The sequence below is a fragment of the Rana temporaria genome, chromosome 1 (genome assembly GCF_905171775.1).
Source record: "Rana temporaria chromosome 1, aRanTem1.1, whole genome shotgun sequence".
In the NCBI taxonomy this organism is placed as follows: Eukaryota; Metazoa; Chordata; class Amphibia; order Anura; family Ranidae; genus Rana; species Rana temporaria.
This window is the reverse complement of record NC_053489.1, coordinates 342,568,136-342,594,571: the sequence shown is the minus strand read 5'-3', so window position 1 is coordinate 342,594,571 and position 26,436 is coordinate 342,568,136. Positions and strand designations below refer to the sequence as shown.

The 26,436-nt window shown below is 44.9% G+C and overlaps 1 protein-coding gene across 1 annotated transcript in view; it reads right to left on the bottom strand.

Annotated features, from left to right (window-relative positions):
* Positions 1–26,436, bottom strand: part of TRIM14 (tripartite motif containing 14) — a 96,990-nt gene that overhangs the window by 3,732 nt on the left and 66,822 nt on the right. The window contains exons 4-6 of the mRNA XM_040361783.1: positions 15,114–15,265; positions 10,183–10,193; positions 8,520–8,612 (exon numbers count right to left, since the gene is read on the bottom strand). Coding sequence (XP_040217717.1) covers positions 8,520–8,612; positions 10,183–10,193; positions 15,114–15,265 — 256 coding nt within the window. The remainder of the gene's footprint in view (positions 1–8,519; positions 8,613–10,182; positions 10,194–15,113; positions 15,266–26,436) is intronic.

The following is a 26,436-nucleotide window of genomic DNA, read 5'->3' as shown; positions in this document are numbered from 1 at the left end:
TCCCAAATAAGACACAGTTGGCAAAAAAACAAAACTGACAAGGGTAATAACCCTCCCATATTCTATCCAAAATAGAAAATAAAAAGTGTTGCCTTTAGTTCTACTTTAGTAGTAAGAGTGAATTGCAATAAGAAAGGAGATCTCTCATTTCTGTCTTTTTCAGTTATGCTCCCCATAGCAAAACTCTGTCTGTATCCAGCAAATGAATATTAAAAACGGACTCCCCTCCCCTCCGATACAGCCGATCTTCATTTCTCACTACAAAACTGGAACCAAGTAATAGTGAAAACAGCTGTTTTTCCTTTGCTTTTTAAAAACAAGTCACAAACATACTGATTTGCTGCCATCTAGTGTCTAAATGAATGTATTGAATAATCTAATCAAAAAATTATACAGTAAAACCTTGGTTTGAGAGCGTTTTGCAAGACAAGCAAAATGTTTTAATACATTTTGCCTTGATATACAAGCGATGTCTTGATATAAGAGTAGCGTCATGTCACAACTGAGTATAAAAAAGAAGAGAGGAGCCTCTAAGTGTAGCAATATGGTTACATTTAATGAAGGTACAACATTTAGCAACTTATTGCTACACATAGAGGTGCCTCTCTTCTCTTTTATACCCTGATATACAAGTGCTTTGGATTACAAGCATGTTTCTGGAACGAATTATGCTCACAAACCAAGGTTTTACTGTAATTCAGTTTAAAGCAACTCTGTTAACCTCACCAATATCTCCACCAAATATATTTTATATTTAAATTTCTCAGTTTAATGTTTTGAGGTGTGGTATTTCTGCATATTTCAATGGAAGGACATTCAGATGCTTATTTCACCTTTATTGCTCATTGAATGTACTTTCTAAGACATTGGGGGTTATTTACAAAAGGCAAATCCACTTTGCACTAGAAGTGCAGACTACAAGTGCAAAGTGCACTTGATATTGCACTGAAAGTGCACTTGGAAGTGCAGTCGCTGTAAATCTGAGGGGTAGATCTGAAATGAGGGGAAGCTCTGCTGATTTTATCATTTAATCACGTGCAAGCTAAAATGCTGTTTTTTATTTTCCTTGCATGTCCCCCTCAGATTTACAGTGACTGCACTTCCAAGTGCAATTTCAACTGCACTTTGCACTTGTAGTTTGCACTTTTAGTGCAAATTGGATTTGCCTTTCGTAAATAACCCCCATTGTCTTGTTATTTGAATAATAATAAAAATATTGAAAGTTAAAGCAACTCTGTTTCAAAAATCAAAGTGCCAATAGAGCAATAGACGATAATATACACTCATCTCTCCTACTGCCCACATGGCTAAACACTAGTTTGAGAGAAATCGCACAATTAAAGGGGTTGTAAAGGCAGAAGGTTTTTTATCTTAATGCATTAAGATAAAAAGCCTTCTGTGTGCAGCAGCCCCCAGCAGGGTCCCTCCTTACATCAGGTGCCCCAGCAGAGTCCCTACTTACATCAGGTGCCCCCAGCAGAGTCCCTCCTTACATCAGGTGCCCCCAGCAGAGTAGCTCCTTACATTAGTTGTCCCCAGCAGAGTTCCCCCTTACTTCAGGTGCCCCCAGCAGAGTTCCCCCTTACATCAGGTGCCCCCAGCAGGGTCCCTCCTTACATCAGGTGCCCCCAGCAGAGTCCCTACTTACATCAGGTGCCCCCAGCAGAGTCCCTCTTTACATCAGGTGCCCCCAGCAGAGTAGCTCCTTACATTAGTTGTCCCCAGCAGAGTTCCCCCTTACATCAGGTGCCCCCAGCAGAGTTCCCCCTTACATCAGGTGCCCCCAGCAGAGTCCCTCCTTACATCAGGTGCCCCCAGCAGAGTCCCTCCTTACATCAGGTTTCCCCAGCAGAGTTCCTCCTTACATCAGGTGTCCCCAGCAGAGTAGCTCCTTACATCAGTTGTCACAAGCAGAGTTCCCCCTTACATCAGGTGCCCCCAGCAGAGTCCCTCCTTGCATCAATTTTCCCCAGCAGAGTCCCTCCTTACATTAGTTGTCCCCAGCAGAGTCCCTCCCTACATCAGGTGTCCCCAGCAGAGTTCCCCCTTACATCAGGTGCCCCCAGCAGAGTCCCTCCTTACATCAGATTTCCCCAGCATTTCACCAGATCGGGACGAGGGTCAGATTTTTGGGATTTTCCCTGGGAAAATCCGGACTGTTGGCAAGTATGCAGTAGATGGGAGAAAGGAGTACCCAAAGGGACCTTCTGAATATTGAGCACAAGGGGCCAAATTCTCAAAAAGCTGTGCAAATTTAGTATTACCTAACTTATGTCATTTAAGTTACGGCGCCCTAAGTTGGTGTCGTAAGTGCCGTATCCTCAGCGCATTTGCGCACAAAATTGCGCCATCCTTAACCTAAATTCCAAGGCGTAAGGCGTGGTTATGGCAAGTGGGAATGAAGTGGGCGTGCTTCATTGTAATGAGCCGTGACCCCATGCAAATGAAGGGCCGGCCGTACTGCGCATGCGCGCACGAATCTGGACCTCACTGGGCATGTGCAGAACTTTGCTCATCGCAATCAGTGAGATAGGTAAAAGGCCAAGCGTACTTAGTTTGAGGATCGCCCTGTGTCTAAATAGCCCCAGTCAAACACACTTCCCTTGCAAAAGTATTTCCCTGTGTTCCCTTCCTAAAGCAAGTTGCTTCTGCTTTGAACGTTTGTCAGTGTTTGTTGGTAAGATTTGTTTGTGAGAAAAGTTGTTGAGGAGTTGTAGAGTATAGTTGGTGTTTGTTTTGATAATTTGTTATTTGTTTTGATTGTTTGCCTGTTTGTTTTTGATAAGTGTTTCTTTTTTGGTGTGTGATTGTTTTTTTGTTTCCCTTTTTTGCCTGTTTGTTTTTGATAAGTGTTTTTTTTTTTGGAGTGTGATTGTTTTTTGTTTCCCTTTTTTGCCTGTTTGTTTTTGAATTTATAGTAGCTGTCTGTTTGTGTTTTTTTTTTTGCTTGTTTTTTTTTTTCTTTGTTGTGTGTGTATTGTTGATTGTTTTTTGGGTGAGTTTCCTGTTGCTGGGTGTTGTCTGTCATGGCCACCAAGCCCAGGAAGCTAAATTTTACAGTGGCAGAGAAGCATATTCTTGCTCAGGGCGTCATAAAATATGGGCGTTTTCTCCATGGCCCTGAGAGCCACAACACCACCCCGGCCAGGAGGAAGGAGATCCTTAAAAAGATCACCGATCGGATCAATTCGGCGGGGGGGGGGGGGAGACCAGGACCAATGATTTGAAGAGCGTGTCCCGGAACAAGCTGGCAACGCTGCATGCCCATACCAGGGGCACTGGAGGAGGGGGACCCTGCCCAGTCAGGATGAGTGAGGAGGAATGGGCAGTGGCCCAGTGTTTCCACCCACAGCAGGTGGTGGGCCTGCCTGGCTTTGACTCTGATCCTCTTATGAGGACAGGTAATTTTTTTTCATTTTCTATATGGTGATTAGCATGTGTGGGTGGGGGAAGGGAAGATGTGCCAAGTGTGTGGATCCACCAACCTGTGATTGTTTTGTGTCCTCCCCAGATGGCCAGGAGGTTGCAGCCCCATCAGCCCAGGAGGTTGCTGGGTCATCAGCCCAGGAGGTGGCAGCCCCATCAGCCCAGGAGTTGGCAGCCCCATCAGCCCAGGAGGTTGCTGGGTCATCAGCCCAGGAGGTGGCAGCCCCATCAGCCCAGGAGGTGGCAGCCCCATCAGGGCAGGAGGTTGCTGGCCCATCAGTGCAGGCTGCTGCACCACCCCCAAGACAGGCTGATGCAGAGTCCCAAGAAGGGCAGGATTCGCCATGGGAGGGGAGTGCCCACAACTCCCCTAATTTGGATGTTGAGTGGGGGGAGGAAGGGGGGAGGAAGATGAGAATATTGATATTGGCCAGCAAATCCTGATGGGCCAAGATATGACCTTTGAGTCATCCCCTGAGGGTACCCCAGAGGCGCCCAGCAGTCAGGCCACCATCATGGGTGGCCCCTCCCAACCCTCCTCCAACATGCAGCAGCACCCATGGGTCACTCCAACCCCTCCTCCAAGGCCACAAGCCTCAGGGGCAAGTAGGAGGCCGACCCCGGAAACCAGGGGGGGTTTGTGCGTCTGCCGGTCAGTCTATTGAGGGACAATGCCCGGCAGACCCGCAGTCTGGCTGAAATTAAAAAATCTATGAGCAAGGTGGAGCACAGCCTGGGTTTAATGAGGGAGTCACTGGGTGACGTGGCCACCAACTCAGTGGGGGTCATCACGTGTTTGTGGGACCTGAAAAACGCCACAACAGGCGTGGCCCAGGAGGTGACTGTCCTCACCCAGGCTGTGCAGGCCAATACCCGGGCTGTGCAGGCCAATACCCGGGCTGGCCAGGCTAATACGGCTGACATGACTGCCTGTCTGACAAGGATAGCCGTGGCAGGCCAGCAGGAGGACAGACACCAGGGGAGGCTCCTTCTTCCACTGCACAGACCCCCCCCGTGAAGATACTCCCTCCCCTGCACAGACCCCCCCCCCCGTGAAGATCCCCCAGTCGGCCGTGGCCATGGCCGTGCCCGTGCCCGTGGTCAGCCCAGAAGGAGCACTCGGCAACATCATTAAGTTGCAGGGGTACTTTTGATTTTTTTTTTTTTTTTTATACTGTACTTATGATTTGGTTTATGTGTGTGAATGATGTGTGAATGTGGGGGGGGTGGCATTCCTGATAACATAAGGGTGTCACCCTCAGTTTTGGTGGAGTAGGGATCCCCAGGACCAGGGAGAAGTCATCCCAGGTTCCTGAATGGTGTATGAATGCACAGTGACATAATTGGAGCCGTGGCGGGGCGTTACTGCTCCCAGGTACCAAAGGGGGGGGGGGGGGGGCTTGGATCTAATCCAATTCGATGTGCATGTGATGTGTCTGTGCTAGGGACCACAGTGGCGTGCATTCATGCATTCTCATTGTGAGATAATTAATGTGCGTTTTGTTTCAAAAAAGACATTCTCATTGTCATATAAGTTATGTGCATTTTATGTGCAAAGTAAATGTTTAAAGGTCACATAATCTCTGTGATTTTTTGTTGGCAAAGCAAAAAAAATAAAGATAATTAAGGTCCATTTACTGGGCAAAGATGCCTTCAGCCAGTTGTCTCCTTATTGCCTGGCCCTCAGCAGACCGGGTAGAGGTGGTTGGGGGGGGGGATTGCCTGGGTGGGGGGTTAGGTCAGGACATATCTCAACATGCAGGCCCCTTCTCAGAGCAAAATTATGGAGGATGCAACATGCCCCAATAATTTGACAGACAAAGTCTGGGGAATACAAGAGTGTACCCCCAGTCTTGTCAAGGCATCTGAATCTGGACTTGAGAAGGCCAAATGTCCGCTCTACTATTGACCGGGTCTGGATGTGCACCTCGTTGAATTTGCGTTCTCCGGGTGTTTGGGGGGTTCCTAAAAGGGGTCATGAGATGGGGTCCCAACGCATATCCAGAGTCACCTGTAAGGGAAAAGACAGGAGGATATTAGTCATGCATGTGCCCCTTGTGATGTCTGCATCATGGGGGGGGCATACCTGACACCAATGTCACTCACCAATCAGCCAGCTGTCTCCATAAACGTTCATCTCCAAGTCTTGGTAGATCTTGGTCTGCCGTAGAATGAAACTGTCGTGGCACGACCCTGGAAACTTGGCACAAACGTGCCAGATGAGGCCATGGGCATCTACAATCATCTGGACGTTGATGGAATGCCACCCTTTTCTGTTTCTGAACAGGTGTTCAGTTTCATGGGGGGGCTGTAGTGCCACATGGGTGCAGTCTATCGCCCCGATGGTCCTTGGGAAGCCAGCAATGCTGTAAAAGTCAGTCATGGCTTGCAGACGCTGCTCCTCCTGGGTGGGCTTCACAAATTGATTGGTCATGCGCCGCAGTATGGTAGGGACCACCTGATGGACACATCGGCTCATTGTCGACTGCACCATCCCAGCCAGACCTCCAGATGCACGCTGGAATGAGCCACTGGATAAAAAATGGAGGGTTGCCATTACTTTATGTAGAGGTGTCAGGGCATGGGAGCGTCTGGTTGGGGTGATAAGATCCTCCTGAAGTAGTTGGGTGATCTCCAGGATGGCTTCCCTATCAAACCTGTAGTTGCCATACACCTCATAATCTGGCATTTGAAAAAGATCACGCCGTGGCCGATAAACTCTCGCCTGTGCCCTCATCCTACTCCTCTGTGCCCTCCTCCTCCTTTGTGCCTGTAAGGTGGCAAGTGCCGTCAGAATCATTGATGCCCCAGGCATTTTTCCAGACAGATCCTTCACAACTATAGCTCTAGTCACTACCTACAGCAAACCCTTCCACAGCATGTGTAAAATTAGGGCTGCTTTTATATTGTGGAAATTTAGACAGGGAAACTAACAGGTGCGCACAGGGCGGAAAATACGCCGCACACACTTAATTTTGAGGATCGCCCTAACTCCCTCATTTGCATCTTTGCCTATCAAAAACAGTGGCGAGACTAGCATAATTTGCGCCCGGGGATGCGCAGGTGTAACTATTTTAGGTAGGACTGAAAATCCGGAAATCTGGGCTTAACTCGTTTTGAAGATCGGGCGCAAAGATACGCGCCGTGTAAATTTAGAAAACTTTAGTTAAGTCCGCGTATCTCTTTTGAGAATTTGGCCCAAAGTGTCAAGTACCACATTCTAAGAAAGCATCTGTGCAAAAAAAAAACAACCAAAAAGCTAATATGAGGACTTTAATGGTACTACTTGGATATGATAAAATATCTAATATTTATTTTACAAAATATAAAAGCATGTAAACAATGAAAGGACATATTCCGTATAGACATTTAATATGTACACAAAATGAGTATAGTACTACGTAGAAGTTGCCTCATCACCCCTACTGAAAATGGATGATGGGTTTATTGCTGGGACTTCAACACGTTTCACAGGTCGCTGCCCGCTTCATGAGGAAAAGAACTACAGCCAAGCTCTATAGTCAGGGCCGTTTGAAGGAATATGGGGGCCCCAAGCAAAATGGACATGGAGGCCCCACCGAACCCCACACCCCCCACACGCACGCACGCAAAGCCTCCCCATGTTCTTTTTACTCCCCCTCCCTATGTTTTTTTTACGCCCCCTACCGGGTCCATACCGTGGGTTAGGAGATTCAGTTTCCTGTTCCCGGCCGGACTGAAAGGAAGTGAGCACTCAGTGTGCACTTCCTGTCAGTCCGGCCAGGAACAGGAAACTGAATTCCAGCCAGAGTCTGGACTGACAGGAGGAAGGAAGAGGAGCTCGGCCACACTACAGAGAAGGGGAAGTGACAACTCAAGGCAGAAGTGCTGCAGGCTCTCTGTAGAGCGCTCAGGCGGCTGCAGCATATTGGGAGCACAGTAGGGGCCCTTGTTGGGGCCCCAGGCCAGCTCGGGGCCCCAAGCAATTGCTTGGTTTGCCTGCCTTGTAGCGACAGGCATGTCTATAGTTCATATATAAACAGATATACAGTAGATAAACCCAATAATGTTACGACCAGTTGTTGCCAGCACCTTTGGCAGATGGGGTAGTTAATCAGGCTTCTATCCTCTAGGTCAGTGTTTGCAAGATAACTGAAATGCATCACATCATTTGCTGCTCAGTAATTGCAGTATTCTAGTCTGCATCTCCCCAAGGTAATACATAAAACCTGGCCTGTTAGTGGGCCCTGAAGACAGGGTAGATGACCACTGCTCTAGGTCACCAAAGGCCAACATTTCAACCACCACTATCGATTACAGTGATGGTGAGTATCTTAGTAACATTTAGATATCCATGAGTGAAGGGATGTGTGTCCAGGGGCCAGATGCCGGTCAGCTAGGCAAGGGGAGACGAGGATACAGCCGTATCCCCTATCATGCCAAAAATGGAGTTTGCATATATAATAACAGTATTATTACTGTCATTATACATGAATGTTTGCTAAAGATGCCAGTGGGACAGGCATGGCTGGGTCTTTAACAACCAGTGACATCACTGGCCCCATTCACTTGCATGTCTGGAAAAATGCAAGCAAAAGAGCCCGTACAAATATGAGAGTTCCCCCCAGTTATCCATGCATGGCCTTTCAAGTCTAGTATGAATTTTAAGAGGGGCATTCACAAAATAAAAAATAAAAAAAACATAAGGACCCACAAAAATCAACACCAGACCCTTATCAGAGCATTCAGCCCGGCAGACCAGCAAAGAAAGGGGACAAGCTTATGCCCCCCCCCCCCCCCCTCAACTTCTGACCAATACCTGGCTACATGGCAAAGCACCTCTTCCTCACAACCCTGGCCATTGTTTGTTGAGGTGTGCGACAGAATGTGGAACTCCTCTTAAATAAGGTGGTGCTACCTCTCAAACTCTGCAAGACAAGTTAAAATTGTCGCAGAAGCAAGGAATTGCAGCTGCAGCATGAGTACATCCCTACCTGGCTGGCTGTAGAATTTAGGTAGGCAATCCCATACTTTTCACTGAGAAACAAGCATCCTATTATAGGTACAGTTTTACTTAATAAAAATAAACTCTGCATAAGGTTAACAGAACTTACGTTTTAAGAACAGTGATCTGTCCACAAAGGACCCTGTTTTAATTAACGTTCCAGGTTTTTGTGTTGCTCTCTCTCTGAGGCCACTAAATGTATCTAAATAAAAAAGGTGCATGATTATATGTGATTACAATGGAACATTTAGCGATGGCTATACGTAACAACTCTTCCATATATGGCATTACCATTAATGATGTAGAATATAACATTTCTCTTTATGCAGGTGACTTTTTAATGTATATCACATCACCTAGGCTTAGTGGGCCAGATTCACATACAAGAGCGCCGGGTGTAACGTAACCCGTTTACGATACACCGCCGCAAGTTTCCAGTTTTAGTACCCGATCCACAAAGCACTTACCTGGAAACTTGCGGCGGTGTATCGCAAATACGTCCGGCGCAAGGTGGGCCAATTCAAATGGGCGTGTGCCATTTAAATTAGGCGCGCTCCCGCGCCGGACCTACTGCGCATGCTCCGTTTTGCAATTCCCGTTGTGCTGTGCGCACAGTGACGTCATTTTTTCGAACGGCGACGCGTGTAGCGTACTTCCGTATTCCCGGACGTGTTACGCAAACGACGTTCATTTTTACATTTCGACGCGGGGGACGACGGCCATACTTTAGACAGCAAACGTATTGCTGACTAAAGTTAGGGCACCCAAAACGACGACTAACTTTGCGACGGGAAACTAGACTAGCGGCGACGTAGCGAACGCGAAAATCCGTTGTGGATCGCCGTAACTCCTAATTTGCATACCCGACGCTGGTTTACGACGCAAACTCCCCCCAGCGGCGGCCGCGGTACTGCATCCTAAGATCCGACAGTGTAAAACAATTACACCTGTCGGATCTTAGGGATATCTATGAGTAACTGATTCTATGAATCAGTCGCATAGATAGAAACAGAGATACAACGGCATATCAGGAGATACGCCGTCGTATCCCTTTTGTGAATCTGGCCCAGAATTCCTTTTCCTTTTTTTTTTTATAATCAATTTTTTTTTATTTTATTATTAACTTCAACTTTCTATTCAGCATTGTACATTCTTATGTTCCATCATTTACATAAAAGACACACATGAAAATTGCAGGAAAGAACTAGATACAAAATTGTCTTATCAAAATCTTATCAATTATATCATTCATACATACATACATACATACATACATACATATATATATATATATATATATATATATATATATATATATATATAATTATATCTTAAAAGACTTTAATACTTTTGGACACCTAAGTAATTTCAAAATCACATATATTAAATATTTCACTACCTAGGGAGGACGTTATATTTTTAACATCTTCATATCCCTTTGATTGGCAAGCTGTTGCCATGAAATATTTAGGAGTGAAGAATCCAATGGATCTTTCTCTCATTTATGATTTCATTTTTCTTCCACTTTTATCACAAACCAAATCTGAACTCTTAACTTGGTTTGGTCGTATTAAATGCTATCAAAATGGATATTCGCCCAAAATACTTGTATAAGTTCCAAACCTTACCAATAAATTACCAAAAATCTTTTTTAAATTAATAAATGTAATAATAATTTAATAAATTAAACATTACAATTTATATGGAAGACCACCAAACCTCAACTTAATTGGAAAATCCTTTGTCGGTCAAAAGCAGGGGCGCAGCTCTACTAGACCTCAAGCTCGATTATTAAGCAGCTATATTTTCTCGTATCTTAGACTGGTTTCATCCTCCTTATTTATAATAAACGATGGGTTCAACTTAAAATAAATTCCTCTCCGCTACTTCCAAAAGCAGCCCTTTGGATTCCATTTAAAGACATCGGACTGCGCTCCTCTTGCCCTTGGCTTACTTACACAGTCCCAAAGCACTGGCACCGTTTCCCTAATCATCTTTGCCATGTCCTCTCACTTCTCTACTTAACCACTTCCATACCAGGCACCTACGCACCTTCCCGCCCAAGCCAATTTTCAGCTTTCAGCACTGTCGCACTTTGAATGGCAATTGCGCGGTCATGCTACACTGTACCCAAACAAACTTGGCGTCCTTTTTTCCCCACAAATAGAGCTTTCTTTTGGTGGTATTTGATCACCTCTGCTATATTTTTTTTTTTGCGCAACAACTAAAAAAAGACTGAAAATTTTTTAAAAAAAATACGTTTTTATTTTTTTCTGTTAATTTTTTTGTAAATAAGTAAGTTTTCTCTTTCAATTACGGGCACTGATATGGCAGCACTGATGGGCACCGATGAGATGGCACTGATGGACATTGATGAGGTAGTACTGATGGGCACAGATGAGGTGGCACTGATTGGCGGCGCTGGTATGCGGCACTGATGGGCACTCATAGGCGGCACTGATGGGCACACATAGGCGGCACTGATGGGCACTCATAGGCGGCACTGATGGGCACTCATAGGCGGCACTGGGCACTCATAGGCGGCACAAATGGGCACTCATGGGCGGCACTTATGGATGGCACTGATGGATACTTATGGATGGCACAGATGGGCACTGATAGGTGGGCACTGGGCATGGATGGGCACTGTTGGGTGGCACTGATGGACACTGTGGGGTGACACTGATGGACACTGTGGGGCAGCACTGATTTATCCATGTTGCCAGTCAGTGCCCATTTGTGGGCACTGATTGGCATCTTTTTTATTTTTTTACAGCTTTTTTTTTTTAAACAATCAGCGCGAACCCCCCCTGTCAGGAGAGCCGCCGATCGGCTCTCCTCTACTCGCGTCTGTCAACGGCTCTTCCTGTTTACATCGTGATCAGCCGTGATTGGACACGGCTGATCACGTGGTAAAGAGCCTCCGCCGGAGGCTCTTTACCGAGATCGTAGATGCAGGGTTTTAGACTGACACCCCGCATCACCGATCGCTGCGTGCCACCACGGGCGCGTGCGGCATGAAATCCTGCAGGACGTCCATGGACGTCCAGTCAGGATTGTGTAACCACTTCCCGGACGTAAATCCCCTATGGACCGGGCGGGAAGTGGTTAAACAATCTAAGTTGGGATACATGCTTTTGACTGCAAAATAGACATATGCTTATAGAAGATGCATTTCTTTCATTTTCACAAGTTCAAGCTATGCATGACCAGACGAAGGGCCTCTGGTTCCTTTAACTTCAATCACCAAATTTTTATCACTATCTAGTAACGAAGTTGACTCCACAGGTTTACCTTCCTATACAGTCAACTGCACGGTGGAACTTGGCCGCTCAATTCATTTTGTGAAATGCGACCAAATTTTTGTTGACCACTTCACCCCCGGACCATTTGGCTGCCAAATGACCGGGCCACTTTTTGCGATTCGGCTAAAGCCGAAACAACTAATCGATTAATCGACAACTAATCGATTACAATTTTCATAATCGATTAATCGGCCAGTAACATAATGGGGTTAAAAAAAAAAATTGCCTTTTATAGTACAAAAAAGCAAATCGCTACTGTAAATATTACTTTCACTGTCCCACAGTAAAAAATGAACCCCTTACAGCAGCGATTATTTGATCTTTTTGTACTTCTTTTTGTTTTTAACCCCATTATGTTATAAACATCTTAGCCTGGGTTCACGCCTCTGTTTTTTTGGTGCTTTTTGCAGAAACACACTACAGTTCATTTACATGTTTTTCTATGGGACACGTTCACATCCATGATTTTTTTTTCAGCTGCTGCGTATTTGGAAAGGGCAAGGACTTTTTAAACGCAAAAACGGTGCCATTTTGTTTTTTTGGTTTAATATACTTCAATTAAGAAGCTGCAGAAATGTGTAATGTAATGTGTTTTTGCGGCAATTTGTGTTTTGTAATCTGCCCAACATCAAATTGACCCAAAAATTTTAAAAAATGCTATTTTTTTTTTTAAGGCTATTATCCGATTAATCAATTAATCAAAACAATAATCGACCAACTAATCGATTATGAAAATAATTGTAAGTTGCAGCCCTAGATTCGGCACTACGTCGCTTTAACTGACAATTGCGCGGTTGTGCAACGTGGCTCCCAAACAAAATTGACGTCCTTTTTTTCTCACAAATAGAGCTTTCTTTTGGTGGTATTCGATCACCTCTGCGGTTTTTATTTGTTGTGCTATAAACAAAAATATACTGCCAATTTTGAAAAAAATTCAATATTTTTTACTTTTTGCTATAATAAATATCCCCCAAAAATATATAAAAAACAATTGTTTTCCTCAGTTTAGGCCGATACCTATTCTTGTACATATTTTTGGTAAAAAAAATAAATAAAAAATAAGCGTATATTGATTGGTTTGCGCAAAAGTTATAGCGTTTACAACAAAGGGGATGGTTTTATGTCATTTTTATTATAATTTTTTTTTTACTAGTAATATCGGCTATCTGCGATTTTATCATGACTGCGATATTGCGGCAGACACATCGGACAAAAAAATCGCAATAAGCGGTATTTGATTGGTTTGCGGAAAAGTTATAGCATCTACAAAATAGGGGATAGTTTTATGCCATTTTCATTAATATTTTTTTTTACTAGTAATTTTGATCAGTGATTTTTATAATGACGACGACATTGCGGTGGACATATCGGATACTTTTGATGCTATTTTGGGACCATTCACATTTATACAGTGATCAGTGCTACACAAATGCACTGGTTACTGTATAAATGTGACTGGCAGTGAAGGGGGTTAACCACTAGGGGGCTAGGAAGGGGTTACGTGTGTCCTAGGGAGTGATTCTAACTGTTAGGGGGCGTGGCTATGAGTGACACATCACTGATCGCTGCTCCCGATGAGAGGGAGCAGACGATCAGTGTCACTAGGCAGAACAGGGAGAGGCTTGTTTATACTGGCCTCTCCCCGTTTTCCAGCTCTGTGACCCGATCGTAGGACACTGGCGAACATTGTGTCCGCGGGTCCCGCGGGCACAATCACGAAGCTCGCGGCAGGGGTGCCCGCACAACAAGAATTTCAAAGTGCCGTAAATATACGTCACTTTGCCCAGCCGTGCCATTCTGCCGACGTATATGTACAGGAGCCGGTTAATGCTCATAATTTTAAAATGGCTTGCGATACTCAAGAACGCAATTTTAAATTGCTTTTGAGATGGTATCGTACTCCAGTTAATATACATCATATCTTTCCATCTTAGTCGGATCTGTGTAGGCATTGTCATGCTTCTATGGGTACCCTTCTTCATATTTGGTGGGCATGCCCTTCTATCTATAAACTGTGGAATGTGTAATTTGTCGTTATAAAACTTAGTTACTGTAATTCCCTAGAACTTACTCCTCGCTCTCTTTTACCTTAACTTTTATCTCAAGCTAAAAAATGTCTCCTTATCTCTGCAGTTATTGATACCTGGATATTGAAAATCTTTAATTATGCCCTTAATTACAGAGTGGATTGAGACGTTTATACATTATACGTTTATCCGAATTATGCGTATGGAGGAATTAGTAGCAGAAAATAGCAATACTTCTGAGAAGTTTAAAAGGATTTGGTTGACCTGTATAACATTTAAGGATTCACCTAAGTTTTATGACTTCATGGCTAAGCTTCACTGACGCCCACTTACAATCTGTATATGATTTTTTCTTATTCAATTTGTGTGAGAACTCCTGCTTTTTCATCCCCCTCTTCCCGCCCCCTCCTTTTTTTGTACGCCCGCACTCTTTTATGTTTTCAGACTTTTGGAATGTACTTATTATTGTGAATCAGCTATATTTCCTATTTTTGGCTGTTGGATCATTTAGAATTAAGATATATAGATGAAGGACTGTAAACATTTCTGTTTTTTTTTATGAATTAATGTGGTTTGTACTTTTTTCTTCTTATTTATATAGAATTTTTTAAATTAATAAATATTTGCTGAAAAAAAAATATGAATATGTTTTTTATTCCATTGGCTCATTTAAAAAAATAGCACACCTTTCATTTCTCTCTGATCTGTAGGTCATTAACCACCCTCTTAAAGCTTATCTTTCTCTGCCACCAATCATTTTATTCCTGAGCTTTATGTGAAAGAACACATCCCTGATATCCCTTTAGATGAGCATGATTAACATCAATCAATCAGCAGTCTTGAACAGCTAAAGTCTGCACCACCCAGTACATCTAAAGGGATCCAGGGGTGTTCTTTCATTAAATGTTTTTGAGACAGAATATTGGAATATTTTCACTTTACAGGAGCCTACCAGCCCCTCCCACCAAACTAAAGTAAAAAGCAGCAGAGACACCAGTGATGATGTCCCTGGGTCTCAAAAGATGTATTTATTGAAAAACAAAATTATTTGTTGGAAACATTTTAATTGCATGGTGATCAGCGAGAAGGGGGGTGGGGGGTGGAAACACGGAAAGGTATTATATGCACAGGCTACACTTCAATTGTACAGTGCGGTTTATACAATTCTGAAAAATAATGTCTTGCTGCATTGCGTAGTGTAAGGAAGAAGTAATCCCCATTCTTCTGCCAGATTTTGTCATTCATATGCAAAGATTACATTATTTATAGCAGATTACAATCCACTAAAATTGTAATCAAATTAATTTGGAAATGTTTACCATCTTGCAAATGCTTACATACCTACCTACCATGCTTACCCTTTTTGAAGACGGGTTTGTAAGAGGCTCCTTGAATATAGATTTGAAAGTTTCTGTGAAGGAGCCATAGTAATTTTCCAGATGTTCAAAGGTAACTGGGACTGGATGCCATTGTTCAGCTGGAGCCATGGAAGTCCTAATCTCCCTCTCTGATGCTGTATAATCCTGTTTAAAAAACACAAGTACCATGTCATCTACTTCACTAAACCAATAATAATGGTAACATAATTAATGAGGATAGTGATATACCAGAACAGAATAAATTTCATACCAGATAAACTAACGCACCTCTGGATAGTGATCAGGGCTCGAGTCCTGTGGGAACACATGGGAACGGTGTCCCTGCACTTTTTTCACAGCAGGAACGTCGTTCCCTTTGCAGGACAAGGGCAGAGAATAGGAGGAAATGTCCCCAGTCTGTGTCCCAAAGCTGGCTGGTAAAGGATTGCCGTCTTTACACTCAGCGCTGCCTGCTACTGCAGACGAATTGTAGAGGAGGTGGAGGCGGAGCTGGCGGCCGCTCCTGAACCAGGCGGGGGGCAGGGAGGTCTCTGATACCTCGTAAAGATGCGCTTGCTCCGCTGCGGATAGGCATGACTAGCACCCGCTGGCCGCCGCTACACTCTTATATCCAGGGCCGGACTGGGAATAAAAACCAGCCCTGGAAATAATTTCATACCAGCCCCATAACATTATTATACCAGCGTAACAGCATAACGTCATTATTTGCAGGGAAAACCATGCATTTTAAAACTGATTTGAAGAGCGTATTATATATAGATACGACTGATATAAAAGCACATAGGTCTACAATATAGATCTCTCATTCTTGACTCCTCTCCAGACTCCCTCAGAGACTGCAGACATGATATAAGAAAAGATGGTCAGAGGTTGCGGACATGATACAAGAGATGGTTAGAGGCTGCAGGCATAGTACAGGAGATGTCGGAGGCTGCGGGCATGGTACAGGAGATATCGGAGGCTGCAGGCATGGTACAGGAGATGTCGGAGGCTGCGGGCATGTTACAGGAGATCAATGCAGCCTCACCAGTGCCCATCAATGCAGCCTCACTGTGCCCACCATTGCAGCCTTACTGTGCCCACCATTGCAGCCTTACTCTGCCCACCATTGCAGCCTCACTTTACCCATCAATGCAGTCTCACTATGCCCATCATTGCAGCCTCACTATGCCCATCATTGTAGCCTCACTATGCCCATCATAGCAGCCCCACAGTGCCCATAATTGCAGCCTCACCATGTCCATCATTGCAGCAAATAAAATTGGCAAAAAAAAAAATATCCCATAGTTTGTAGACACTATAACTTATGCGCAAAGCAATCAATTTATGCTTTTTGGAAACAGAGTCGCAGTTCCCCAGTAATTACCTTTTTTATCACCTGAACGCATCCGCTTGTCAGAGCACCAGCAAAGCCCCACAGCCACCTTCACCTGCTTCCATCACTGGAGGGCACCCATAGGCAGTGGCGGTGCTGCGCATGAATTGTATGAAAATTGTCCAGTCTGCCCTCATTGGTGTAAAGTGCTGCGCAAACTGTTGATGAAATTATAAATCCTGTACAGTAAATAAATTGATTGTTTATTAGGCCCCATTCACACGAGGCGGACTCCGTCGCAACGGAGTCCGTCTGCTCCCGCCAAGTCAGCGGGAGATCAGTCCGCAGATCTCCGCTGAGCCGACGGATGACAAGCTCCTCTCTGCTCACTGTGCGGGGAGGGGCTTGTCGGGCACCGCTGTGTCCTATGGAGCGATCTGATGAAAATGGACAGCATGTCCGTTTTCATCAGATCTTACCCGATCTGCATGGACGGATGGGGATGTGCCCCCCATACATCTGTTTTAAGCAGATCGGATAGGGTCGGATGTCAGCGGACATGTCTCTGCTGACATCCGACGCTCCATAGGGATGCATGGAGCGGCCGTTCAGGTCCTCCGTCAAAACTGACAGGCGGACCTGAACGGTCTGTCCGTGTGAATGAGGCCTTATAGTGTGTGTGCGGACACCCCAAGTTCCTTTCATCCGTGTACTACACAGACAGTTGCGTTTGTCCTTAGCAAAATAAATAAATACATAAATAAATTAAAATAAATACATACAAAAATAAATAAATAAATACACACATAAATAAATAAAAGTCACACATAAATAAATCCAAATAAATACATACAAAAATAAATAAATACACACATAAATATATAATAATAAAATAAAAAAATCCAAATATCTCATGAACAAGCCACTTCTCTGAACGACTTGCTGTCACAACAGATGTTCCACCTTTGGCAAGTAAATATTGCCCCCACCCTCTCCTCCATGTGCAGCACCGCCATTGCCTATGTGGGCGCTCCGCTGCAGTGATGGGAAGCAGGTGAAGGTGGCTGTGTAGACACATAGGTGGGCGAGTTTGTGTGCAGGGAGGAAGGGGGCGGGCTTTGCTGGTGCTCTGACCCGCGGACGCCTCTCCCTCGGTTAAAGTTGTTGCTGGCCGCTCAGGCAAGTGGCCTGTTGCCGAGGGATCGGAACAGTGCTGGGACAAGGCCATTTGGTGCCCAGGGCGAAGATGGCAAACTGTGCCCCCCGTTTTTAAGAAAGAATCAAAGTCGGAGGAGAAGAGAGGGGGACAGCAGGACGGAGGGAGAGAAGAGAGGAGGACCGCAGCACCGAGGGGGACACAGAGGAGAACAGCAGCACGGAGGGGAACTGCAGCACGGAGGGATAGAAGAGAGGAGGACAGCAGCATGGAGAACAGCAGCACGGAGGGATAGAAGAGAGGAGGACAGCAGTATGGAGGAGAACAGCAGCACGGAGGGATAGAAGAGAGGAGGACAGCAGCATGGAGGAGAACAGCAGCACGGAGGGATAGAAGAGAGGAGGACAGCAGCATGGAGGAGAACAGCAGCACGGAGGGGAACTGCAGCACGGAGGGATAGAAGAGAGGAGGACAGCAGCATGGAGAACAGCAGCACGGAGGGATAGAAGAGAGGAGGACAGCAGTATGGAGGAGAACAGCAGCACGGAGGGATAGAAGAGAGGAGGACAGCAGCATGGAGGAGAACAGCAGCACGGAGGGATAGAAGAGAGGAGGACAGCAGCATGGAGGAGAACAGCAGCACGGAGTGAGACTGCAGCATGGAGGGATAGAAGAGAGGAGGACAGCAGCATGGAGGAGAACAGCAGCACGGAGGGGGACTGCAGCATGGAGGGAGAGAAGAGAGGACAGCAGCATGGAGGGGGACATGGAGGAGAAGAGAGGGGGACACGGAGGAGAAGAGAGGGGGGCAGCAGCATGGAGGGGGACACGGAGAAGCATGGAGGGGGACAGCAGCAGAGCAGCAGAACGGAGGGGGACTGGAGGAGGATGCGGGGACAGTCAGCAGTTATCGCGTGTGGGAGAGTTACAAGTACCGATCACCGCTGATTTCACTTAAGCAGCTGAAAGCCGGACTTTTGAAACCTATACAGGGAGATCGATGCTTGGAACTCTCCCACTGCACTGATCGATGCTTCACCCGATACCTGGGCAGTCAGCGGTGGAGCATTTGCCCCGAGTACAAGTACTCAGGGCAAATGCTTGGTATCGGGACAACCCTAGTGTGTACCCATCTTTATCTTATTCCTTGCTCCAGTAGGCTCTCCCAGTACTGTGATTGGTTCTGTGGAGTGCCTCCTTCCTGGGTGAATTGTGAGTGGCTGTGGTCACACTCCAGCCTCATCCAACCATACAGGGTTAATGTTCCTGCATAGTATGATGATGCTGAGGCTTTGGGTGGAGGGGGAGAGCACTGCAGCTGGCTGGAGCAAGTACAAGCTTTCCTTCAACACTGCAGAGTGGACTTTTTTACTTTGCTGCAGTTGGGCTGCATCCCATCACTTGCTGTTTGGTTAAAAATATACTAGAAATTTTCCGTTGCTACATAGATGTATTCCACATGCACACTATATTTTATTAAAATGCATGATTTTCATTAAGATACAGTGTGTGTGTGCAATAAATCTAAGTACAGCCTGAAAAGTCCCAGTATATTTCTAACCTATAAACATTTTACTTTCACTAGTAAACCTGCACTGCAACGGTCAGCACAGGTTTACAGCACAGCATTCCACAGTGTGGATTGCAGAACAGGTCGGAACTCACAGGAGGAGAAAAGCAGTCTGTTATCTGTCTCCCCTTATCTTAAGTCTGTGCAAGGAGAGAGAAAATCTCCGATGTCTGCTGGGCAGTGATGATCTGGGCTCCAGTGTACTGCTGTGCTGTCTGCTCTACCCACCTGTCTGGAGCTCTCACTGTCCCGAGCCAACCGCCCAGCCTGTCAGGGAAAACGTGTGCCCAGGAGAGGTGTTCTTTCTGGGGAAGCCTGCAGCAGGTAAAGAGCACATTCTCAGTGGTGCTTTTGGACCGAATTAGCAAAGCAGAGGCTAAGACAAAGCATGATCCCTGGATCTGGACCTACCTCCGATCGTCTCCTGGCAACTATGCCGCTATCTTGTCCTTCCCTCAGCAGGCCATGCTGCCTGTGACAAAAGTCCCGCCCTCCTCCTAGACTAGCTCTTGTGATTGACAGAATACTGTGTCTATCAAATGAGCTGGTCTAGGAGGGGGGCGGGACTTTTGTCACAGGCAGCGCGGCCGAATATTTCACAATGAACTTCGTGCCTCAGTGCTGGCGTGTGTGACAGGAGGCGGGAGAAGAGCGGGACAGCCGCGGCTCAGCTCAAACCGGCCGCAGAACAGGCAGCGTACCGGGATATCTCCCGGTATCCCGGTTGGCCAGTCCGGCCCTGCTTATATCAGCAGCAGAGGCAGAGCTGTGCGGGTATGAAGTCACTTCCCTGTATGTCGGATCAAGCTTTCTCCTCCAGGTCCCGCCCACCTGGCGTGATGTCATTCACAAGCAGGGAGGCGGGATAAAAGAGTAGAGGAGATTGCTGCTGCTGCCGCCAAGACCTGCGAGGAGCCCGTGCAACAAGTTTGCAGAGGCTAAAAACCTAACCTACCTAAGGCAGTGTTGTATCACAGTGGCTTAGCTGTGTTAACTGTCTGACGTTTTTACATCTTGGGGGGGGGGGGGGGGGGGGTAATTTACAATGGTATTCAGCAATGAGGGGGTTAATGTACTTCCACTGATGCATTGGTGACCAGTGGCAGTTTATTAACCCCTTTGTTCTGCATTAGTGACACCAGTGTCAGTGTTTATTACCCCTATTTAGTGCAGCATGAAAGGGTTCATAAACACTGACACTGGTTTCACAAATGCAGCACAAAGGGGTAAATTACCTGCCACTGGTCACTAATGCATCAGTGGCCAGTGGTGTATTTGATACTACCCACCCTATACACTCCGAACCCCTTTTATCTACATACCACCCACCCCCATACACTCCTCCCCACCCCTCTCATCTACATACCACCCACCCCCATCATTTTTTTTGGTGGGGGAGTAGATCTTTGGGTGGGAGTTCCCACACTTTTTTCCCCAGGACTTGACCCCTGGTAGTGATATACTAAAACAGAATGAATTACTACACAATTCTATCTACAATTAAGGGAGAAGTTGCTAGAACAATAGGACATTTCAGAGAAGACAAAGTAAAACTCAGCTACCATTAAATATTTCTGGCAGGCTGGCAGATTTCATATTATTTTAGAGTCATCCATGTTATGCCTAATATTACAGGTCACTTGCAATTGGAATTTATCTATCAAAGTTAAACTCTGAGATAGGCACGACATGTGTGACATGCGTGTTCTCACTTGAATCTTGGCATGCTTTTTTTTTTTTTTAAATCCATGCAGTAATATATAATGTTGGGGGGTTCTAAGTATTTTTCTACCAAAAAAAATTATAATTATTTTAACTTGAAAAGGTTTGGTGTTTAACCACTTAAACGTTCCTAATCTACATACAGAAGTCTATTCCTTTGATGTAAAAGTCAAATTGATACAATGTTTAGACTTAACATTCCACTGATAGAATGTTTTTAAAACTAGGCAGACTGCCCAGACTTTGACTTTGGCTGAGAGCAGAGAGAAGATTCTTTGCATACCAAAGTGCAGAGAGAAAATTCTTTGCATACCAAAGATTGTGAAACCCTGTGTCAATTTTGCAACGGAAAAAGATCGCGATAACGATTCTTGATGATTAATTGTGCAGCTCTACTGCAAGATCATCATGGTCGGCTGTCCTCCTGTCTGGTTCTGGGACGGTTCCTGCTATTCTTACAGCTATGCTAGGAGGGCTTTCCTTTAGGGGGAGGTGCTCTGGTAAACATGTACATATGTTGTTGATTGAATTACTCTACTCGCTACATAGACCTGACGTCAGGATGTAGATATCTATATACCTGCCATGGATACAATATATGTTGAAAAACATGTGTATATCTCCATTTTGTTTTATATTGCTAACCTTTTTGTATAAAGCTGTTTTCCTAGTTTGTTCCTTTTTCCCCTTACCCTTTTCCTATGGGATGCCCTTTTTGCCCCTGGGCGCAAGAGGCAGTTTTTTTCCCCTGGGGTATCTCCCCTGGGTGTAGCACCCTTCTAGTATGTGCTACTACCATAGTGTAAGAGTAGGAAAAAAGCATATTTTCACCAGAAATAACTTGAGTCATTGAATTGGGTCAGGGTTACTAGAGGCCAGGGCTGCATCCTGGCAGCTCTCTAATGCCTCCCGCTGGTGTCTGGAAGGTTTGGGAACCTTATAGAACTAGAGGGCGGGGGTAAGGAGGAGCTGCCAGGGGGCAGAGATAACCCCATAAATAGACATGGGCCATTCCAGCAGGGGAGTAGGGTGGAGATTGAGTGCTGAGGAGAGACTGTCATGGCCCTTGAGGGAACCCCCTTGCCAGGGAGGGGTGATACCTCAGACTGGAGGCCTGGGATAGCTAGCCTAGAAGTATCTGACCACAGGAGGCAGTTGGAGGAGAACCTTCAAGAGAGGCAGTGGGACAGAGCAAAATACAGACAGTGAGTAGAGCTCCGCACTGAGCAGAGGCAACACAAGGGAATAGATTGGCAGCTGTAACAGTGCTCTCTGAAGACAGCAGTGGGCTTAGTCTTCATCCTTGCCCAGGGCAATCTTTATGGAAATGTGCCAGTTAGGCAGGACTGGGAAAGAAAGTCAGTCAGGAGGACTAGGAGGAAGGTCAGCCAGGTGAGTCTGGTGGCAGCTAGGTGGGCTAACAATTTCTGCAACCAAGTGGAGCTGGGATCAGTGGCCATAAGGGAAGCAGGAGGAATGTCATGCTGTTTGTTCACTACACTACTTTGTCAAGGGACTAAGAGTTCCTGCCTGTAATGGGCCTTTGTTGAGCTAACACAAAGCTGTTAGTTCCCCCAAGAGTGAGCAGCAGGTGCATTGCTGAGAAAACCACGTTTGTGCAGGAGGAAGGAAAAGTGGACTTTTTGTAAATAGGGGGAATTGTCACTTTTGTTTATAGTGCTGGATATTTTTCAAGTTGGGCATCCTATCATTCCCTACCCCATCCAAGTTATTAACCCCTAATAAAATATATATATATATATAAAAAACAAGCAGAGGACTGGTTCCTGGGTTGGGAGTGCAGGAAGGAAATGCTGTGTGACTAGCTGTGCAGCAGTGGAGACCCAGGACGCTAGTGACTCCTACAGGGGCAGTGCTACATTTAAAATAAATGTTGCCTTGACATACACATTGAAAAGTAGTACCAGCAAAGTGTGGAGCATGTTGGATATTTACTTTAAAGAGACCCTGTCACTAACTTAAAAAAAAAAAAAAAGGACAGGTAGAAGTACAAAAAAAACAAGTATTTAAAATGCTTACTTTGCAGCATTTTTCCATTCCATAAAAAAGTTTTTTTTCCTTTGCCATGTGCCTTTGAACCCCTCCCATCACCTTCCTACATAACATTTTATGTAACTGCCATGGGAGAAGTGAAGATGAATAATAAAAAGAGTGACAGGTCTGAGTCTGCTGGGGCTGCTGACATCACATCCAAGATGGCGGCATCAATCAGCAGTCTTTTAGACGTCTGCATAAAGGAGGCTTTGACAGGTAACTAACATGAATAATATACAATAATAACACATATCAGCTTATGGAAGTTTGTTGTTGAAATGAATGGACTTTCAGCAAGGTCTCTTTAAATGACCATGCATACATAAAACATTTGGGAGAAAACCACCATGTGACTAAATGAAATGCCAACCCTTTAAGGAATAAAGTCCTTCAATGGTTGAACGTCATTTGTGATATGTCATCACACCCTATAGTGGAGTCATGTGGGCAACCCATGCATGGCTCTTAAAGGCATATAACATATGAATCATGTCAGTATATTGGTAAATAACTAAGGTTTAATGTCAACTGGGCAACATCAGCACAAGGGATACCTTTTAAATATTCTTGTTGACCTTTGAAGATTAATTTACCTGAACTGAAAAATCCGGTTTTAATAAAGAGAATATTGTAGTGGTAGTGTAAGAGTATACTGAGTAATTACTCATTTCTATTTGGATTGCTTTCAAGATATGCTATTAGGAGGAAATGCACCACACTAATTAGTGTTCACAAAAAGGATTGCGATGTGGTTAGTATTATACATTTTATTTCTGTTTTGTTCACAAAATACATGTTGGGTATATGCAGCACTGAGATGATCAAGTGTGATGTTTCCTGGGATACATGGTACAGTAGAAGAGGAATTACAGGCAGATGTCCACTGAAGGGTAATTAACTAATACTCTAATTTAACTCCATGAAATCTTATAAAAACAATTTTCAATTTTACGTTTGGTGGTGGTTGATAGTGCCTGAATAAATCTTTGCCATCATTTAAATATTTTTTGCAGGTAGACCAGTTTTAATGAACATGGCAGGTTGTCAATGGCATCAGATATGTGTCTCAAGTTTTCATAAATCAGCCCTTCAACAATAAAAACCTAATTGGTTGCAATGAGCCATAGTTTTATATTAGCTCTAATTTTCTCATTCATAGCAGACAGCCATTTTCTTTCACAAAAGTGTGCCCATTTGTTGAATGGGTTGAAATACCACATTCCTAAAAATTAAAAATAAATCCAGTGGCCTGGGGAACACATAGAAAACTGAGTGCAGCAGTTTAGGGTATAAACTGTCCTATATAAGTACAGATTGCAGAGGGTCAGAGCAGTGTTTCTCAACTCCAGTCCTCAAGGCACCCGAACAGGTCATGTTTTCAGGGTTTCCCTCAGATGAAACAGCTGTGGTAATTACTAAGGCAGTGAAACTGATCAAATCACCTGTGCAAAATAATGGAAAGCCTGAAAACATGACCTTTTGGGGCACCTTGAGGACTGGAGTTGAGAAACACTGGGTCAGAGTAAGTAATATACAGATACTGGGCCAGATTCTCTAAGAATCTGCGTTGGCGTAGTGTAAGCCATTTACACTACGCCACCGCAACTTACAGGAGCAAGTGCCGTACTCCCCAAACACTTGCTCCGTAATTTGCGGCGGCGTAGTGTAAATGGCCCAGCGTATGGCCGCGTAATTCGAAGGGGGCGGCTTGCATTCAAATTAAGCGCGCCCCGCGCCGATTGAACTGTGCATGCGCCGGGCTGAAAAATAGCCCAGTGCGCATTGCTCCAGCTCACGACGGAAAACATCAATGACGCCGACGTGTGCGTCATTGACGTAAAGTCGTATTCAAGAACGACTTAGGAAAACGACGTAACCGACGGAAAAAGACGACGCGGACCCGAAGCCATACTTAACATGGCATATGGCGGACTGGCATAAGGTTACCCCTCATATAGCAGGGGTAACCTTACGTTTACGGAAACGACGTAAGCGACGAGTACGCGACGCAAATTCGTTCGGGAATCGGCGTATCAGGCTCATTTGCATAGTCAAATGAGACCTGAACGTAAAGGCCACCTAGCGGCCGGCGTTGCATTACATCTAAGATCCGACAGTGTAAGTGACTTACACCTGTCGGATCTTGGACGTATCTATGCGAAAATGATTCTAGGAATCACTCGCATAGATACCCGGGCTCAGAAACAGAGATACGACGGTGTTTCCTGAGATACACCGTCGTAACTCTTCTGAGAATCTGGCCCACTGTATATAGAATGCAGTGGGCCAGACTATTCATTGTAAGGTACCACGTATAGTGCACAATTTTCCCCTGTATAATAGATACAGAATAGTGAAAAGCCTGCATCTGTATAAAGTTTGTGATTTATCACATGATGTGCAGAGTTCAGTGGCCCAGTTTATGTAATATACAGTATGGTGAACACAATGCAGCAGTCCAGAGTAATGTGCAGAATGGTGTATAGAATGCAGCCGTTTGGAGCAATGTTTCCCAACTTTTTTTGGTCAAGGCACCCTTTAAAATTCTACACAATCTTAAGTTTTACATAATGCAGCAACATTTACACATGTAGGACACCCAACGTTGGAGCCGATGTTATTCCTCCAAAGCAAATACACACTGGTACTGACTAATATTTCAGCGTTTCTCTTCTCCCTTGATTTCTCTCCCTCACTCAGCTAATGTGACCCCAGTGCTGGGGAAGGGCAAACAAGGATGCTGTACATGGGCTTGACGTCCTTTTTATCAACAGATGATGTCATTGGTTGTTAGGCCTCTTACAGCTAAAAGGTTGTAATGGTGCACAATGAAAACTTTTGGCTTTGTGTAATTTATAGGTGGGCTTAAAATATTTGCTGGCATGTATTCTGTTTTTGGGCGATTTGCCAAGGCATCCCTGGAAAAAAAAAACTGAAGGCACCCTGTTGAAAAAGGCTGGTCTAGAGTAATTCAATTAAAGCACAGCAGTCTGGAGTAGTAACTTGGGAACCTGAGGTGGATACACAGGGCTGGTGTGGATACTATATGGCACATTATGATTCACCCTGATGTGTGCAATTCTGGGTTCCTTGTGAGGTGCCTGCCTTCCTGTGTGGCCAATCAGGCAGATGTGTGGATTCTTCTACTAGGAATGTTTTTAAATTGTTGTTTCATGGTGTGTCACCAAAATCTAGTTTATCTCCAGCCTTTGATGAAGAATTTCTTTTAAATCTGAAGGGATATAGGAACATGAGGAGAACAAATAGTTAATGACCAGATGACACAATCGGGGCGATTTAGAAAAACTGGTGCACACAGAATCTGGTGCAGCTGTGCATACTAACCAGTCAGCTTCTAGCTTGTTCAATTAAGCTTTGCCAATAAAACCTAGAAGCTGATTGGTTACTATGCACAGCTACACCAGATTATGTGTGCACCGGTTTTAGTAAATCCCCCCTAATATAATGGGGTTTTATGCTTATTTTAAAATATTTAT